The sequence below is a fragment of the Branchiostoma lanceolatum genome, chromosome 7 (genome assembly GCF_035083965.1).
Source record: "Branchiostoma lanceolatum isolate klBraLanc5 chromosome 7, klBraLanc5.hap2, whole genome shotgun sequence".
In the NCBI taxonomy this organism is placed as follows: domain Eukaryota; kingdom Metazoa; phylum Chordata; class Leptocardii; order Amphioxiformes; family Branchiostomatidae; genus Branchiostoma; species Branchiostoma lanceolatum.
Window position 1 is genome coordinate 23,008,550 of NC_089728.1, and position 19,045 is coordinate 23,027,594.

Below are 19,045 nucleotides of genomic sequence, written 5' to 3' on the forward strand. Positions count from 1 at the left end.
ATGGGGAAATGGTACGATATCTTTTTTTGTGAAAACAAGATTTTCATACATTGGACAACTTGTGTTATTTTGGTAGGGAAGGTGATTGACTGATATGATTTATGCCGCGATTATGCGAGGTCCTTATTTGCATTTGGGTTAAAAACGAAAACGTTAACAGAGACCACCGTCGCCATGGCAACATCTTTTTATGTTGCCAATCTTGTTGCCATTAGAGTTAATTGAAACCAATCTGACAAAACAGTAATGAAAGCATCCTTTCTCTGTTTTGTGTCAATATCATAGATCACCATTGTCACTTTTGTTATACATGCATGCTCTTGGCCGGGTTTGTCATGATTATCGTGCCACTAACTACCTTTTATACAGCAGCTGTCATTCCTTCCTTGGCTTGAAGAGAGTGCTCAAGATATAAACTTGTCTAAGCGAAAGAAAATCATAACAAAATGATAACATAAGGAAATAAGCGCCAAATCGCATGCAGCAGCAGTTCAACTTTGAAAAACTGTTTGTGTAGCACACTAAGGCAATGTTTGTGTAGCCACATGGTCCTGGAGTTTTTAATACCTGGTAGTATCTATTATAATTGTTTTGTTAGTCACACCTACACATACATATTACAGCAGATATATGCAAACCCTTCATGCATAAAAACAAATACAGTATCCCTTCCTGCAGGTTGCCTCCCCCAGCTCTAACCTTGTATTGTATGACTACTAACAGATTATCTTTCCTATAGTCTTCCCTGCCTCCATGTCCTGAAACTGTGGCCTGCCTTCCATCTGACACCTCTCTGTATCCAAGATCACTCAAGTACAGTTCCCTTTGGTTTGTATGCTTGCACTCTTCTCAATTACCCTTTTCTCTGTCTCTGTCCTTTTGCCTCGCTTTGTCAAGGGAGCTGCACTGGTATGTTTTCTCTTTCATTTTTTTGTATGACCAAACTCACAATGTCATGTATATCTGGTACTGAAGGCAAATTCGGTTTCTGCCAGTTATGCCTTATAGTGTTGCTTGCAGACTTTGATGTACATTGTATATTACCCACTATTTCCTCACATTTATCATGTAACTCAGGCAAAGAATTTTTGTTGAATCTATCAAAACACCTTTGGTCATGACTGGCCAGGATCCAACTTATCATTTGAAATTCTATGATTGTATGTTTTGTTCACACGTCATACACTTTCTGCATTTTTCCACTTCCCCTTTGACCATGTTTATATGCCTAATAGAACTAATAATCTATGTACCAGTGGATGCCATACTTTGTACCTTGTACAATTGTTGTGCAATAAAGTTATTATTATCATGTACCTCATCAGGTACATGACCCAGTAGTACTGTTACTATGCTACATACACCATAAAGTTAATATCTTTGTTACATGCACAAAATACCAAGTTTCCCAGTTATGCCGGGCAACCAAACTGGGGTGTTTTATTTTGTGCAATTTATGAACAACTGTAGTGCACTTAAGTACCTATCCTGGGGCTGAAGACTGCAGGCAATGTGCAAATAAACTGCCTACTGCTGTGTGCAGCAATGAGTAACATCAATATTATAGCAGATCCGCAATGTGCCACATTCTTTTTTTGTTTGTTTCAAATTTCCTGGGTTTTCCTTTCTTCAATGATTTGCCAAATTCATCACAATCCACCAGTGCTGTTTGTCCGCTGTGCAATGTTGCTTACTAGTTTCCCCCACCACCGAATCAGCATATTGGTCAATTTTACTCATGCTAGATTCTGTCTTAAAGTTTACTAATTTTAGTGTGATATTTGACAAAATCCCATTTTCACATTATTAAACAACTCTGGTTGTTTCTCTTAACTTCCTTGATTATGGCAGAATAATGACTAGTGCTAATGCTGCATAAGATTACCCCACTTGAAAACTAGGAATAGCTGGGCAGCTGTCATTCCCATGATAGGTTGCAGCTGATGTAACGTTATATTCTTATTGAGGGCTTGTTTTGCTCTATATTAGTTTAGATAATCTTTTTCGCTCTTAACCAGTTGAAATAGATGATATGCAGAAATCAATGGCCTTGGAACTGTGGTGACCTGAAATATCAATGGGCAGCCTTAGCTATATTATATAATTATCTCCATGAAAAATTGAGATTTTTTTCATGGAGATGTTGTTTTGAGTGTGTTTACGTGCATGTATGTTTGTGCGTCATGTCATGTTCTGTCTCCATAAAGCTGCAACCTGTATAGTATTGTACTGCTGATTTTCTAGGTTGGCCTTATGCCACTGGCTTTTAAGGCAACAACGGAAACATGGGACCAAGAAGAGAAGCAGGACCTGTCAGGGGCTGGCAGCATCTCAGAGGAGAACCTGTCTGACAAGGGTCATCAGAGTCCTGCAGACCTGGATGACATATTCATAGAGGATGAAACACCTCCACTGAATGACACAGCTGAAGCACCTGCTGTGAGCGGTACAGCTATTCCAGATGTCAGTAAAAACCAATCAAATGGTACAGCTATCCCATATGTCAGTAAGGAGCAGCCAGATGGTGTCAAGGCAGCACCTGAAAGTGGAAAAGTATCGGAAGGTAAAAGTTTGACTTTTTACAATGTGTGACAGTCTGTTCATCAGACATGACAAATATGACACAATGTCATTGCATTAGTACGATGATAGTGGCAAAAAACTTGCTGCACTACAAGCACAGGAATTTTCTCACCAATATCTGCTGTAGTGGATAAAACACACTGAACATTGGCACACCAGCCTCCTGTCGGTGACCAAAAATCTCGGACAATACTGTAAAATGCATTTAAGTTATATTAGTGTGGTTTTGATTTTGCGGTGGGGTGGGAGTGTTCGCGTTGGTTTTTAGTTTGTGTTCGTGATAATAGTAGACAAGGGGGTAGGAAGGCCAAAAATTTTGCAGTGGTTTGAAGTTCACGGAGAAGAGCTTATTGCGAAAACCGCAAACATAAAACCACTGCAAACATTTCTACATTTACAGTATACATGTACATAAATGTCAACGATCCTACATTCATTCGACTAGACTGTTTATTGTTAACAGCAAGCATATTACATTTGGACTCGAGCATTTAGGTTTGGACTATTGCTTCTAGACTTTTACAATTTATACCTATAGTATGTGTCAGATATTTTATGGAAAGGTTCTATGTTACACAGTGAATCATGATACCCCCCAGTGAGACTCTTCATGCTTCATTGAAAATGAAACAAATCTCGAAAGAAATTTCAAGATATTTTTTTATTTCAAGATTTTTTCAAAATCGACATTGGCAACGTAGAAAAACGTTTCCATAGCGACAGTGATCTCTACTAGTAGTGTTATCGTTTTTTACCCCAAATTAAATCAGATGATCACCTTCTCTACCCAAATACCACAAGTTGTCCAATGAATAAAAGTTTGTCTTCACGAAAGTTCCCCTGCAGTACCATGGCTAATTGCTAGGAGGCCCTAAATCCAATAATTTCGAGGTCTCCATGCCACCTACTAAATATGAAGACAATCCATCCAGGCATTCTTGAGTTTTGGTGCTACATTCCTGTAGACACATTCCTGTGCAATTCCTAGAATTCTTGCAATATATATACCATTAGGCTCGCCCCTGAGGCGTCGCCAAAAAACGTCAAGATTTTTTTGTACCTTTCAATAGTTAAGACAAAAATCTCAAGATTTTTGATAACTCATATGGGAAAAGATCGTTTTGGGGGCAAAGGTTTGTTTAAAAATGAGCTACATGTATGGACTTCCCCAACGAGACAACATTATCTCCTATACTCAAACAACAATTGACTTCTTAACTTACATTGACTTCTTCAATTGAACCAGCTTGGAATTGTCTTCAACTTATTATATATCTGGTGAACTGTACGTACATCTTCAATTGAACCATCTCAAAATTGTGTTCACCTCATTGATATATGAAGAGTTTTGGAGGAAATTGTCAATTGATGGATATTTTGAATTTGTCAATTTATACATATAAATGAATTATTTGTATATTTCATCATGTTTATTAATGTACAAATTGATTTATAAATATTAATAGATGTTTATTAATATCTATAAATATTTATAAATGTTTATAAATATCTATCATGTTTATGAAAATTTATAGATGTTTATAAATATTCATAGTATATACACGTTTATAAGATGATATTCTTAAATGTTTATATATATGAATATTCATTAATATCTATTCATTAATGTTTATACATTCATAAATGTTTATTAATATTCAGAAATGTTTATAGATATACAAGAATGTTCATGAATAGTCATGAATAGTCGTGAATGTTTATGAGTATTCATAAATGTTTATGAATGTTCGTGAATGTTGATGAATATTCGTGAATGTTTATGGATGTTCATTAATGTTCATTAATGTTAAGACATATTCATGAATTTTTATAAATGTTCATGAATGTTCATGAATGTTCATGAATGTTCATGAATGTTTATACATATTCATGAATGTTTTTAAATGTTCATGAATGTTGATGAATGTTTATACATATTCACGAAAGTTTATGAATATTCATGAATGTTTATAAATGTTCATGAATATTCATGAAAGTTCATGAATGTTTATAAATGTTCATGGATGTATATTAAGGTTCATGAGTTCATGTTTATGTATATTTATGAATGTTTATTAATATTCATAAATGTTCATGAATGTTCATGAATGTTAATACATATGCAATCATGAATGTTCATGAATATTCGTGAATGTTCACAAATATTCATGAATGTTAATGTATGTTTATACATAATCATGAACATTTATGAATATTCATGAATATTTAATAGTTACAGTAACAGATATGGTAATAGCTTTGTTGCAATTTGGATCTTACATAAAAGATGAAAGATGAGGTCACTTGGATGTATAATGACAAAATCTTCAGCTGATATGAACTTAAGCCAGTATACTAGTACTGTAAATGCAGAAATGTTTGCGATGGTTTAATGTTCACGTTTTTTGCGGTGAACTCTTCAGCGCACTCTTAAAATCACTGCAAAACTTTTTGCCCATCTATGACTGCATCTTAGTATTGTTTCAAACGCGAACTAATTAAAACCAATGTGAGCTGTCCATTTTCTCCCTACCGCAAATAAAAAACAAACAAAGTTAAATTGCATTTACACTGTAATATGTTACAGAATCTCCTTAATACACTAGGGCACTTGTTGTTTTTACTTAAATACACTCTCACCAGTTCATAAAATTAATCAATTTAGCCTGTTACCAATCAATGAAATCTATTTTGTTAGGAATTTCAAAATACATATTGACAAGAATGCCTCTCCACATGAATGCATCTGCCTGGGAATAATCTTGGAATGATGAATATCATTCTTCTGTCAGAAGAGACTCCTGAAGCATTGACAAAGGTTGAGCGTCAGGAGGAAGCGGATGAAGACAGGCAGACCCCAGCTCAAGAGGAGGCTGATGAGAAGGATAGTGTTGTGTCGGAAATGTCTGATGGTCCATTCAAAGGAGTACGAGACATCCCACCAGCATCAGCATCTGTGGAGGACATGGTAGATGTGTACCAGGGCTATGAAACTGCAATCAAACTGGCTGGGAGGAAAACAGGAGATGATGCCCTCAGGTACATGTACATCAAAGTTATTTCTGACTTAACACTGTTCATGCTTATTTGTGCACTTAACAGTCAAGGAGTGTAGAATAGATGCCTGCATTGTAATGGCAGTACAAATCATAAGCAGAAGATCTTAGAGATACTTTATTGACAGAATGAATTTGAATATCACCTCTTTACTTAGACTGCTCTGAAACCCTTCCAGTCCACTTACAAGAATCATAGCTGTTCTGGGAATGTACACATGGGGCATTTGCTGCAGCGTTATAATAATAAATCACCTCATCCCTTTCACAGTGACTCTGGTGATGATGGACCTGTCATGGACATTCCCCAGATATTGATAATTCAACCAGGTGGGATCCCTAGACGACCAACGCCCCCTCCATCTCGCCCTGTCCCCTTACCTCCTTCATGGGCCCCCACCAGAACTGAGAAAGATGGCAGTGATGAGGACAAGAAGTCCTTCCAACAGGACATCTGTATGGTGCAGATACCACTCACACCAGAAAGGTGATTCAATTCTCAGTTGATAAGAGAGAGAGTGTCTGTTTCTGTGCCAAGTGTCAATTTTATGTACTACTTTCCCTACATGTAGATTACTTGTAAATGAAGTTGTAATTTGCATATAATTATTTGCATCTCCTCCTAAGGCCATACCAATTTAACTTCCTGGTTCTCACATTTAAAACAGCTGGTATACTAGATTGGAATATCAACATGAAAACAAAGTCTGCATTTTGGTGCACACAGTATCTAAGTATCTTCCACATATTCCAACCAAATGCACCACTTCCTGACTCCAAAAGCTATCTACCACTCCAGACTCAAGAGACTATAGCATGTTCAGAAACAGAGTCTGGAGATTCTGAAGATAACTTTACAAAAGTGGAAGTTCACTGCAGTACCTCACCTTGTCACCTGCACACATACCTAACGTAGGAATAACATGTCAGTTAAACGTGGTCTTCTTTCCCTCCAAACTTTCTTCTCAGTGAGGAAGATGAATATGAGAAGGAGATCAGAGAGGCAGAGCATTTCAGCAAGAAGCAGCCACGACTTCTTAAACTCTGCTTCGCCATTTGGTACGCTGCTATTTCTCGATCAGAGATGCTGTGTTACTTCCTGATCATCATGAGTACAATTAAGTCAGCCAGCCTGCTGGCCATGCCACTGCCCATGCTGGTGTTCCTATGGGCCATGTTGTCTGTTCCCAGGCCCAGCAAGAGGTTCTGGATGACTACAATCATCTATTCTGAGGTAAAACATGCAAATAAAGTTGGCCTTTTTCTTGTGCAAGATAAAGCCATAATGAAAATGAATAACATACATGATCCAAAAAAACACTGTTAGTCTTAAAGATCAGATTTAACTCAAACAAAGTTATCGTATAGAGATTTTAGTAAATCACTAGATATGAAAATGGACTTAGGAGTAACATCATACTAGTATATGTCAGGGCAGCAGATAATTAGGATTTTACCATGGTCAATACTGACCGATGGAGGCCATATAGCAGATAAAGATTCAGCACCACAGCCATACTCATTTTCCCTTGGCTAGAAATGGACATCATTAGCTTTCAGGATGCATTATCAAGTTTGTTGATTTTGACCTTGGTCAAAACAACAAGCAATTGACGGGCAGCATCTGTGTACTGGTTAAGCAAGGGGTGTTGAAAGAGTAATGCCATCTCAAATAACAAGTTCGTACAGGGCAATATGATGGCCATTGACCATGAACAACATGGTGAATATTAATAAGTCATTTTCTTTCCTCCAGGTGATGATTGTTATCAAGTACTTGTTCCAGTTTGACTTCTTCCCATGGAACAACAAGGTCCTCGAGATCAACGATGACCCATTCTGGCCCCCACGCATCCTGGGCATTGAGAAGAAGGACTCCTTCGTTGTGGTGGACCTGGCGCTGCTTCTTGCGCTTTTCTTCCATCGATCTATTCTGAAGGTAAAGTTACTGGGTAACTATTTTTTTCAAGAATCACAATGGTAGGGCAGAAGTAAATCTACAAAATATTGTACGTCCTAAAGCCACACCAATTTAATATGTCGGTTCTCGAAAAGTGGGATGAATTATTACCATCGCCAAGAAGGTTAACGTTATGTTTTCATTAGCGTTCTGGTGTCTGTGCACACGATAACTCGAGAATGCCTAGATTGATTGCCTTCCTATTTGGTACGTTGGTGGGTCCTGGCAAGACCTTGAAATGATGAGATTCTGGTTCCCCTGGCAACTTTCTATGGTACTGCAGCGGAACTTCCGATTTTGATATCTCGTCACATTGTCAATTTGCTATGGTCATGATTTTTTAGTCGTAGATACCTCTTGGAAGGGAGAGTAGGAAATCTGCTGCATTATAGTTCTCTAAAACGCATGAAGTGTAACTGAGAAAGAGAGGAATATCAATTTGATAGATATCAATTATGCAATTGAATGCCTAATTTGCTTGAATAATGAGAAAATACTATAATTCCATAGTGGTAAACATTGGGGATTACCTTCTTGTGGCATTTGGAAGTTAAGAAAATGTGGACATTATTGGACATAAATCATGCAAAGTAGGACTTCATTTACATAATCATCTTCGTGAAAAATGATTTTTTTTTTTCATGGATATATTGTTTTGAGTGTGTTTGTGTGTGTGTTTGCGTGTGTGTATGTGTCTGGATGCTTAAAGTCAGCATAACTCAAGAACACCTGGATGGATTGTAATGATATTTGGTATTTGGGTAGGTGTTTGGAGAGCAAAGGTCAAGGTCGATTTTGGGCCCTCTGTTATGTGACACTGGAACTGCATTGACGTTTTTGTCAAAATCTTCTAAGGAGAATAACTGAAGAAAGGAACGACAGATTTTCGTGTTATTTAATATGCGGGTAGCTTAGACAAAGATGTACACAATGATATACAAATTATGCAAATTTGGACTGAATTTGGATCAGTAATGAGGATTATCTATATTTCCATTCTAGGCATGTAGTGACAGGTGTCACCTGTTGGTTTCGAAACTGGGTCAAATATTCCCCAGGGACCCCGACAGCTGGTCAGACCACAGAGGGAAATACAACCAAACCTGTATACTTGTTTTTATTATGTGGATAGCTTAAATGTTACTTGATATGATGAAATGGTGATAATGCAAATCAGAATCTAATTTGCATGATTAATGGGGGTATTTTATAAACCCACTCCGTTCAATGGTACGACAGTTCAGAAATGCAACATATGTAACTGAGTAATAAATGGACATTGATGGATATAAGTTATGGAAATGAATATCTACTTTGCATAATTAATGAGAAAATACTTAAATTTTATATTTGTAAATAACTCGAATTTCCTACTTGTCACATTTGGAAGTTATGTGACAGTGAACGTAGTTGAATATCAATTATGCAAATGTTGGCCTGATTTGCATGATATTTCATGGAGATTTGAGGCCCCCATTAGGAAATGCTACAATTGCCTTCTTTGCCAACTTAAGGCTTTCATAGTTGAACGACTTTTGTCATTTGGGTAGAGCACATGATCAACTGATATAATTTATGCAAATGACATCCTTATCCTGTCCCTGGGACTGGCATGTGCGATAAAGTTTCAGGGACTCTGGACTGTTTGTGTCATGATATGCATACCATGTTCACATGTAGGCACATGGCCTCTGGAAGGATACAGAGTTTGATGATGAGATGGAGATGGAGGAGGATAGAGAGGACCTCGAGGAGAAGCTGGGTCTACAAAACGACCAACCAGAAAAGAAGGAACCTGATGTAGACAAGGTTATCTACCATGATTTTTTCACAAAGAAGATAGATAATGATGATTGTGTGTCAGTGGTGGTCAGTCTTTACTTAATCATTGGAACTTGGTCACCTAGCAATGGGCACAGGTACTATAATGAGGCATGGGTTAGTGAATTAAAAAAAAAGCAAAACAGTCATGAATCATGTAATCAGAAATTCCAATTATAGTATTGTTGCCAGTTAGTGACCTAGTAATAGTGATAGATCTAGTTTACTGTAATAGTAATAGAATGTTTGCAAACTATGATCAGGCTGAGTTGGTCATGCTACCAAGTGAGGAAGAGGATAGTGGCAAACCTGGCTCCAAAGGTATGGACTCATCAGGGGAGACCATCTCTACAGAAGGCAAGAAGGATGGCTCGGACACGTTTTCAGCACCACCAGACTACGAAGAGACGCAGAGAGAAGACTTTTCTGTCAAGCCTGTTGACATACTGTCTACTGAGTCGGTCCCAGAGACTCCCACAGCAGACGGCAGGGCAGCTGAGTCTACTACTGCTACTGACTGTGGAACAGGATGTGAGAAAGACGACAAAGAAGCGGACAAGTCACCCCCAGACCTGACTGAGACATCGTCATTTGTTATTACCAGAAAAGCCTCTGTTGGTAAGGCATTTTTCTTTTATTACAGATTGTTATAATAGTAATATTGGCCTGTTACTCTAGACTGTGTCACAGGTAACATACATGTCATGTACTTATAGCCTGCCCAGGGCCTTTCCTTTTCTCACATGAAATGAACGGTTAATTCAAATTTTAAGTAAGTATATGTTGAAGGAGGAGCTTTTAGATCAATGGGATCATGATAAATGAGTCTGATAAATTGTTCATTTTCTTTAATATATCAGGGTCTCTTGTCTTGAAGGGAATATCATAGAACATGCTTGAGCAGAAAATGGGATTTTTAAGTTAGTCCAACCTTTAAAAATTTGAGGGCTAATTCCTTGCATTGACTTTGATTGTCTTTACTGTCTAGAGAGTTTCTCTGATGACAAAGGTAACAATGAAGAACGAGATGAGGAGAGTCAACAAGAGCAGAATAAAAGGAAATTAAAGCTTGTCACTCGAGAGCAGATAATAGAGCTCACAGAAAAGTAAGTAGTACTTATGTATATTTTGTTATGTTTTTAGGGTCAGTTTTTTCCATCTTCTCCCAAACCAACCATACTGCACACGAAATGCAAAACAGACAACTTTAGTTGACCTTGATTCAGTGTGTATATTTACAAATAGGTAAACAGGTCAAAGACTGTTTAGACCTTAGAACCAGTAGTGTAGATGATATGTTAAACACAATTTGTTGATATATTCATATTCATAAGTTAATCACTTGTTTTTATGTATAGATGTAGTAGACCTTACAGAGGTCACTGCCCTTTTGTAGTGTGTCAGTAAAGATTGTTAGACTGAATAATATGGTCATGGTCTGAAATTAATTTAGAGACTTGGGACTGTGGCAACCTAGCTTTTGACTTACCTGGCTTTAAAAAGTAATTCCAGCCCTGGGGATGGCAGTGGCAGGGAAATGTAAAGAGTGGGCTCAATATTCTGTCTTCCTCATACAGGACAAGAAAGTTCTTCAACCCAGTCTTCCTGTTCTACTATCGGCTGCTTCATCCCAAGTACAGTGCAGTGACTGATGTATACGTGCTGATTTTCCTCTGTGACTTCATAAACTTTATCATCGTGATCTTTGGATACTGGGCATTTGGGGTGAGAACTTTTTGTTACGGTTATAGTTTTTCAAATCATTTGATAGAGCAAAATTAATGCTTTTTGGTACATGTAGCTCTTACTGTAAAGTCTAACAATAAACAAACAAAATTACTGCAGAAGATGATGGGCTTTACCTTTTTTTACATGAGTAGATTGGGTTTGCTATAGTTTTAATTGGTGAGTCGTTGAATGGGCATGTCATATTTTAAAGTTGAATTTGATTCTACATCATGTAACGTTACATGTATGTCCACATTCAAGGAACGGCCAAATTCTATTTGACATCTTTCTTTTATTGTTATCATGCGAAGCGTTTATGAAAAATCTTATCTTCATGGAGTTACATAAAGTGTAAAACAACCAAATATGATGCCTGGAAATCATAAGTCCCTCGTGACATCTGGCAGCTCTTTCAATGAAATTGATTCAGGCTTTTTTTCATGAAAGTTTTGTGAATTAAATCATTTTTCTCTGATTTCTGCCAGGAACTTCATGGTGTCATAACAACATTATATTGCTTTGTCTATACCATTATATTGCTTTGTATATGTAACGTTGGGTAACATAAATTCGTGGGGTACTTAAATTCGGGATTTTTCGAAAACGGGGTATTTAGGGATATGTGCTGGATGCAACATCAGTAATACCGCTAGAAATGCAATGCTATTCGGCAGACGACAAACGTTTGCGAGGAACACTTTTTTGTCTAAATGTTGTGTGTGATAGTGGACTGATGGCGATATTTTCCTCAAAGTTTGCTCTTAGCACAAGCAGAAACACATGGACATAGTAGTATTACCATTTCTACGGCATCCAGCTAACGTCCCGATAAATAATGTACAAATTTCCATGACGGTGGGGGTTGACTTTGAGTGACGTTCTACCGACTCAACACACGGGTTGTTCCCAGAGGCCTGATGTTTGCGGTACGGCCGTTTTTTCGTGTATTTTTTTTACTTGGACACGTCTATATCCATAGCACTCTCCTCAAGCCAAGGATGGAACGAATAGCTGCTGTATAAAATGTAATTAGCGGTAAGATATTCAAGACGAATCTTCTCTCCCGAATTAATGTTCACCCCTGTCCGACAGCACCGTCATTGTGCGTGCGGCGGACGGTAGTTTCAAGTTGAAATATTATGGTGTCAGCACGACTAGAGACAAAATCTACCATATATATAATTAGTGCAAAGATAGTACATGATACTGACAGAATAATAGAAAAAAAGGATGGTTTATTGTTCTGCTAGATTGATTTCAGTCAACCATTATCAGAAAAATCCCAAATTTATGTTACCCAACGTTACCATTCTTTTCTTTTCCCTTTGGCTATCAGCATGGCCATTATGTTTACTGTTGATTCTATCAAAGGCATGTCTGGCTTATCTTGTGTAACAGTAACTGTTACTGTTGTTTGAATGACTTTTTCTAGAAACATTCTGCTGGAGCAGACGTGATGTCATCCATCTCTGAGAATCAGGTAGAGCCATTCTGCACCTTACAAAAAAGAATATTACTAGACTGCCAGACAGCTTCAACCCCTGCTTCTCCTATTGGGTCAATTAGTCCTCACTGTTATTGAGCAGTTGAGCTAGTCTTACGATGTTTCTTACCAAGGGAGAAAAGTCGCTGTTACAGTTATGTAATTATGTAACCTGTAACCTCGAAGTGGCCTTTACGTCACACCTTGAAGTGACCTTCGGGTTTTGTCACATGGTGATCATTGAGTAAAAAGAAATGCAGTTTACATGAACTGAGTTAACATGTACTGATGAAAATTATAAGCAATATGGTCAACTGTAAAGTGTTATGATATGATATGGTTGTACATGTAGTCTTACAAGGCAACATTGTAAACATTGGTCATAATCTTAGCTCTGACCTGCATAACAGATAAACTCTGACATGACACAGTGGTGTGTTTGTGGGGAAAGTTTGATAAGTATGTCCTTTGCATGTAATGACTACTATGTACATTCCTATATACATGTATGTGTATTTATGCATGTATGTATGTGTATTTATGTATATGACTTGTATATGTAACGTTATATGTATACTACATGTATAATGTTATAAATATAGATGACTGTTGGGGTGCAACTTTAGGTAGAAAACGTATGTAGGTCTGGACAAGAATTTCATACGGCTTTTCTCGGTCTTCTGATTTCGAAATTTTAGAAGATCCATTGACAGAGAAGGCTGGAGGCTGGAGGAAATTACTGTCCAGATCTGTATACATCATGTTCTATAGGATTGGGGAGGGGCTATCACTCAAAGTACACATGCATGTACATAATCATACAATGTAACTGTTATGATGAGCAATTGCTCTGCTTTTCTTTCCAACTTCACTGACCATGAATCACACTTTATCAACCTCCACAGGTTCCTCTGCCCTTTTTGGTGATGCTTCTGATCCAGTTTGCCATGATTGTGGTAGACAGGGCCCTTTACCTGAGGAAAAATGTGCCAGGAAAATTCATCTTCCAGATTGTTCTTGTCATAGGTGTTCACCTCTGGATGTTCTTTGTTCTTCCTGGTTTTACAGACAGGTGAGAGTTTGCATTTCAATAAGACCTTCCCCAAGAATGTTAATGTAATTTAGGGGGCATGTTTCTGTGTGGTCCCCAGGGAACTTCACCAATGTAACACCCTCCAGTTTAATTCCGGACTTCCAGTTTAATTCCAGACTGACCTCCCATTGCTTAAGTCGTTCCATTTCGTCCATTTCGCACTTTCTGGGGACCGTTTCTGTGTGTGTCTGTGTGTCACAGTGTGAACATGATAACTCGAGAATGGCTGGGTGGATTGTCTTCATATTTGGTACATGTATGTCTGTACTACAGTGGAACTCCCAGTTTTGATATCTTGTGTTCTGGACATGTTATGGTCCTGATTTTTTAGTGGTAGGTAGGTCTATGGAGGGAGATTACAGTCATGTAAGTCATGTAGGTTTGGCCGCCCTAGCAGCTTTTTAGGAAACACAAGGGCCGGTTTTGTGTCAGAGTTTGAAAGAGAATAACTCAAGAAGGTGCTGATGGACTGTCATGATTTTTGGTGTGTAGATAGCTTAAAGGCACACAGAGCATTTTATGAGGCTTGAAAACAGGAAATATTATAGTTGCTGTAATCTATATGAAATTGACATTTAATGCCACTGTTTAGCACATATGCGTGTGAATTTCTCATCAAAAGTGCTCAAAAGCGACACAAAGATAAACTACATAATGATCTTTTAGTTTCACGCGCCTAGTGTAAATAGACCGATACCTTCAAAACGTAGAAATGCAAAATTAAGACATAAAGATGCAAATATTTAACGGACATGCAGTCGCTCTCTCATTGGCCGAACCGCTAATTGTGATGGACAGTCAGGATCAGTCTATTAGGGCTTGGGTTTTCTATCAGTTCTCACCACACAACAACATTGTATCTTTGCTCCTTTAATGTCGACATGTAATGGTATAGTGTTATTGAAACTTACTATGTGTAGGAATGATTAGAAATCGGAGTTTTTTTTATTCAAGTTTCAAGCCTCGTAAAATGCTCTGGATGCCTTTAATTGGTGATTTACATAATCATATGCTAATTATTCAAATCATAATCTAATTTGGGTTACTGAATGCGGAAAGTATATATTAAGTCTGCTGTATTCCATGAAAAGACTCTGAAACATGTGACATATGTAACTCACAAAGAGAGGAATATTTGATAGATACCAATTATGCAAATGAAGATATAATTTGCATGATTAATGAGAAAATGCTACCGGGATAATTCTATAGTGGTAAATGATGGGGATTCCATTATTGCTGCTTTTGTAAGGTCAGTTAATCTGGCGAAAATGAAGCTGAAAGCTGCCACACTGGGGCAAACATTCTGGCTCCTGCCATTGTCTGTCTCAGGGGGGCCGTACAGTCACTCTGAGTGTTTAAAACACAAAGGGATTAAGGCAGACAGAATCTGTGACTTGGTGGAAACAGGAGATTTACTAGGACTATTACTGGGTATGTATTGTCAGCATTGAACAACAGGAAGATTTATATTTTAGCAAATGAATGGGGTCAAGAAACTGTTGAAAGAATGATAGGTTTTATTCAACTTCTAAACCTAAAAACTTGAGGTCACTAGTTTTGATCATTGAATTCTAAAAGATAGTTCCACTGATAGGGGTTTTTGCTACAATTCTGAATGGCAGCAATATACATGTAACTGTAACAGTAACTTTGCATATAAGTCTATGGGATTAAAGAAGTCCAACATGAACATTGTGTTTACAGGGTTTGAAATAACTTTCTTCAGGCTGAGCCCAATCAGGTCTTGCAACATTGATTTAGATTGTTCCTTAATTGGTGCTCACAGCTTGCATGACAGTCTGTGCTACCTGAGCTTGAAACTACAATGTATGTAGTTGTGGCACACTGTGTATGGTTGCACGGTGCAACTGGGCAACAGGGTATTTGACCCAGGCTGATTGACTAATTGTTGTAACAGGTTCCTTTTCCAGGATGACTGTTTTACCTTTTTTTACATCCAGGCCCTTTGTGGAGAATTCCCCAGCTCAACTGTGGTACTTCACCAAGTGTGTTTACTTTGGACTATCTGCTTACCAGATCCGCTCTGGTTACCCCACCAGAATTCTAGGAAACTTTCTTACCAAAAAGTACAACTACATTAACCTTTTGCTGTTCCAAGGGTAAGCCCAGGAGTTTGCACATCAGATTTACATTAACCTCATACTTAAGATAATATGATCACGTAACTCTCTTAATGTAGCAGTTAATCTGATTCTCTCATGACAACCACTGGATGACATGTTAAGATCTTCACACACTCACACTCACGATCTGGTTTAACGTCTTCAAATTTTAAAAATATTTTTATGGGGTCTAAGGCACAGAAAGCTTGAGCAGCACTGTGCTCGATACATCACTGTCTAACAGTTGTGCCAATGTTGATTTGGTACACAGAGGGTCAGTAAAAAATTTCTCTTCACATTTATGAACATGTAGTTAAATGATTGTTTCTACCAGCTTTATAGAGACATGTTATCTGTTGTGCGGCCTCACCAACGTGGACCCGCTGGACAGAGCCGCTTGGAGGCGTTGTATGAAGACTGGCCTACTGCTGCCTACCCCTGCGTCAGGGAAACCCGCAGCAGTATAATCTAATACTGGATACTACTACAGTAACTACTACTAACTACATGCTTGAATGTTGCCCAAAAGTAAGCAACATTCTGGTCTAATGTTTCTTGTACATTTCTACCTAGTTTCCAAGTTGTTCCATTTCTAGTGGAACTACGGTATGTGATGGACTGGGTGTGGACAGACACGACACTGGGGTTGTCCAGCTGGCTGCAGATGGAGGACATCTATGCAAACATCTTCTGTCTGAAATGCATGAGAGAGGCAGAAAAGGTCTGTACATGTTACTGGAGTTAGCCTTTAGTTGATGCTTTCTTGAATGATCCAGCTTTTTTTCTCTATCACCTGAAGGGACATAACTCTAATCAAATGTACCAAGGGCTGAATTAATCTATCCCACTGATATTAGATGAATTCATTGTGTCCTAATATGGTTGAACATCCGTGACACCTTCACAACCGGATGATGATGACATGGGATTGTTGCACATAAAAGCTCTCTATACTTTCGGAACAGCTGTACCGAAAAAGTGTGGCCTCCCATGCAGCTTCCGACAGTCACATGGCAACTTTGGTAAAATTTGATGGTTTCTACAGGCCCGGGCCATTCTTGTACCCTGCTAGTCCCCCATTGTTCTCTCATTTTGTTTGAGCCCAAGTAAAAGAGGTAAGAACTAGATCTAGCACCCAAAGTTCCATATCCATACTTTCAATTTAAGAGAAACTCATCATTGTCTGATTTGGGGATCCCAGCAATATGTAGAGATTAAGTGGGTGGGTAAACGGTTAAGTGAATTGTAGTTGAGAAATAGAAGCCATCATCATCATCATCATCAGAACCAATAACCCACTCCCTAAATTCTGTTCTTTGTTAATTAAGATTTTGATGTCCAAAAACGTCAATGTTCTATTTTTGTCCACTATTCAGCAATGTTGCTGTGAAAGACAAATAGGATGCCAAAATGTAGTATTTTAGTAAAACATACAAAAATTATCATCATATACAAATTAAGAATAAAATAATCTCTTACTTTGGAAATAGAGATTCGAATCAGATCATGCTTGCCCATTTAACAATCTTCAAATGAATTTGTAATCAGTTCAGACATTGTAATGCTTGACTGTTGGGGCTGAATAGACTGGCCCCCATTAATTTCTAATCTTACTTTTTTTTAATCAGACAGTCACACACTGTCTGATTTTGTCAAGCTGCTATTTTGCATTGAGCTTGTAGACAGCTACTTCTTCACATAGACCTACTTTGCCAAGAAAATCATTGAAATTGCAACCTGTGGAATAAAACGTTCTGTTCCAGAGATACCCCATCCCAAGGGGTGTGAAAAAGAAAGCCATGGTGAAGTATGGTGCTGGTGGACTGCTTGTGTTTTTGCTGATCATCATCATCTGGTTCCCCCTGCTCTTCATGTCGCTTGTCAACACAGCAGGGCTGCCCAACCACCCGATAGACGCCACTATTGAAATCGCAATGGGAGGATATCAGGTGCGTGACGCCATGTATCACTTGTGTTTTTCTTACCCTGATTGTATTTCTTAAATGTCTGTGCCAAGGGATATCTGAAAAGCAGATCTGTAGATCTGAGATATACTCTGTTTGAATAAATAAATTGAAATTGAATTGAAATTGTATGCCATATACAAGTGTATAATGTTACATGTAGCAAGCAGTTGCAAAAAGCAGTGTAGAATGATGTTAGCCTGTAGTCTTTTTGCCCTCGACCTGTCGCACACACTACACAAACACACATATAGACACACTACACATAGTATTACACACATACAGACACACTACACATAAACACTCCTTGGTTCTCCCGTCGTTACGACAGATGAGGGTCCCTTCCACAAGCCCCCTTGCGTCTTCATACAGTCCTGTTGACATTCTGACAGGCTGCTTCACCTTTCTAGTGGCTCTCTTATCTTTACACATGAACATATATATATACATATCAAATGTACTCGCACAACATACACTTACCGGTGAAGAAGGCTTGTTGAGCACTGAAACTGACAATGTAGTGGACACCAATGGAAACATGTTTGCTGAATTAGTACATGCTGCACAAGGAACTATATTTTGTGGGGTGAACTGGATATTCGCATAAAAGATACTGTCTGGACTGGAGCCAGAAATGTCCTTCAAGTGGAATAGCTTGAAAAAAATGGTAAATATTTAAGACTTACTCCATGTTTTCTATTCATAATCGCTGAGACAATGTACCCAGAGTGTCACATTACAACTGGTTGTGGTTGGTTTTCATTGTTGCAAATTATGGTGTTTAGGCACACCAACTCATGAAAGGGGATTTTTTTTTCAATATCTGATTCAATGTTTTGATAACAAGGGAATTTTTCAGCCTCTTTTCAAAATGAGTGCACAGCAACAGTACCTTCGTGGAGTGGATCAGGAAGAGTATGACAACATGTTCCGGAGGTTCCTCATCGACCCTGTGAGTAGAACAACTTGTACAACTGCGCATGAATGGTGACAGTGGCACATGTGGCACTTTCAATCTTAATGCTCTGAAAGGAAAAGTACAGATTTCAGTCATTTGACACTTGTTTATACACAGTTAAGTAGTGCGTGTAACTTGGAATGAGCAACTGGGTATTTCATATATGATACAAAACATTTCTTATGCAATTTAGGATTTGATAAAAGCATTCTTAGACTAATGTTTTGGCTTTAGTATATTTGTACATGCACATCTTGGCAATGTTGTAACTCT

General features: G+C 38.1%; 1 protein-coding gene across 8 annotated transcripts in view; it reads left to right on the top strand.

The window, feature by feature from the left end:
* Positions 1 to 19,045, top strand: part of LOC136438194 (piezo-type mechanosensitive ion channel component 2-like) — a 163,960-nt gene that overhangs the window by 127,000 nt on the left and 17,915 nt on the right. For 6 of the 8 annotated variants that reach the window (XM_066432941.1, XM_066432943.1, XM_066432945.1 and 3 more), the window contains 16 exons: positions 898 to 909; positions 2,245 to 2,563; positions 5,376 to 5,622; positions 5,911 to 6,126; positions 6,609 to 6,873; positions 7,396 to 7,578; positions 9,280 to 9,408; positions 9,684 to 10,038; positions 10,409 to 10,526; positions 10,998 to 11,145; positions 12,581 to 12,628; positions 13,537 to 13,703; positions 15,689 to 15,847; positions 16,424 to 16,571; positions 17,614 to 17,799; positions 18,674 to 18,766. In XM_066432941.1, coding sequence (XP_066289038.1) covers positions 898 to 909; positions 2,245 to 2,563; positions 5,376 to 5,622; positions 5,911 to 6,126; positions 6,609 to 6,873; positions 7,396 to 7,578; positions 9,280 to 9,408; positions 9,684 to 10,038; positions 10,409 to 10,526; positions 10,998 to 11,145; positions 12,581 to 12,628; positions 13,537 to 13,703; positions 15,689 to 15,847; positions 16,424 to 16,571; positions 17,614 to 17,799; positions 18,674 to 18,766 — 2,793 coding nt within the window. The remainder of the gene's footprint in view (positions 1 to 897; positions 910 to 2,244; positions 2,564 to 5,375; positions 5,623 to 5,910; positions 6,127 to 6,608; positions 6,874 to 7,395; positions 7,579 to 9,279; positions 9,409 to 9,683; positions 10,039 to 10,408; positions 10,527 to 10,997; positions 11,146 to 12,580; positions 12,629 to 13,536; positions 13,704 to 15,688; positions 15,848 to 16,423; positions 16,572 to 17,613; positions 17,800 to 18,673; positions 18,767 to 19,045) is intronic. The other 2 variants (XM_066432942.1, XM_066432946.1) reach the window with 1 other exon arrangement.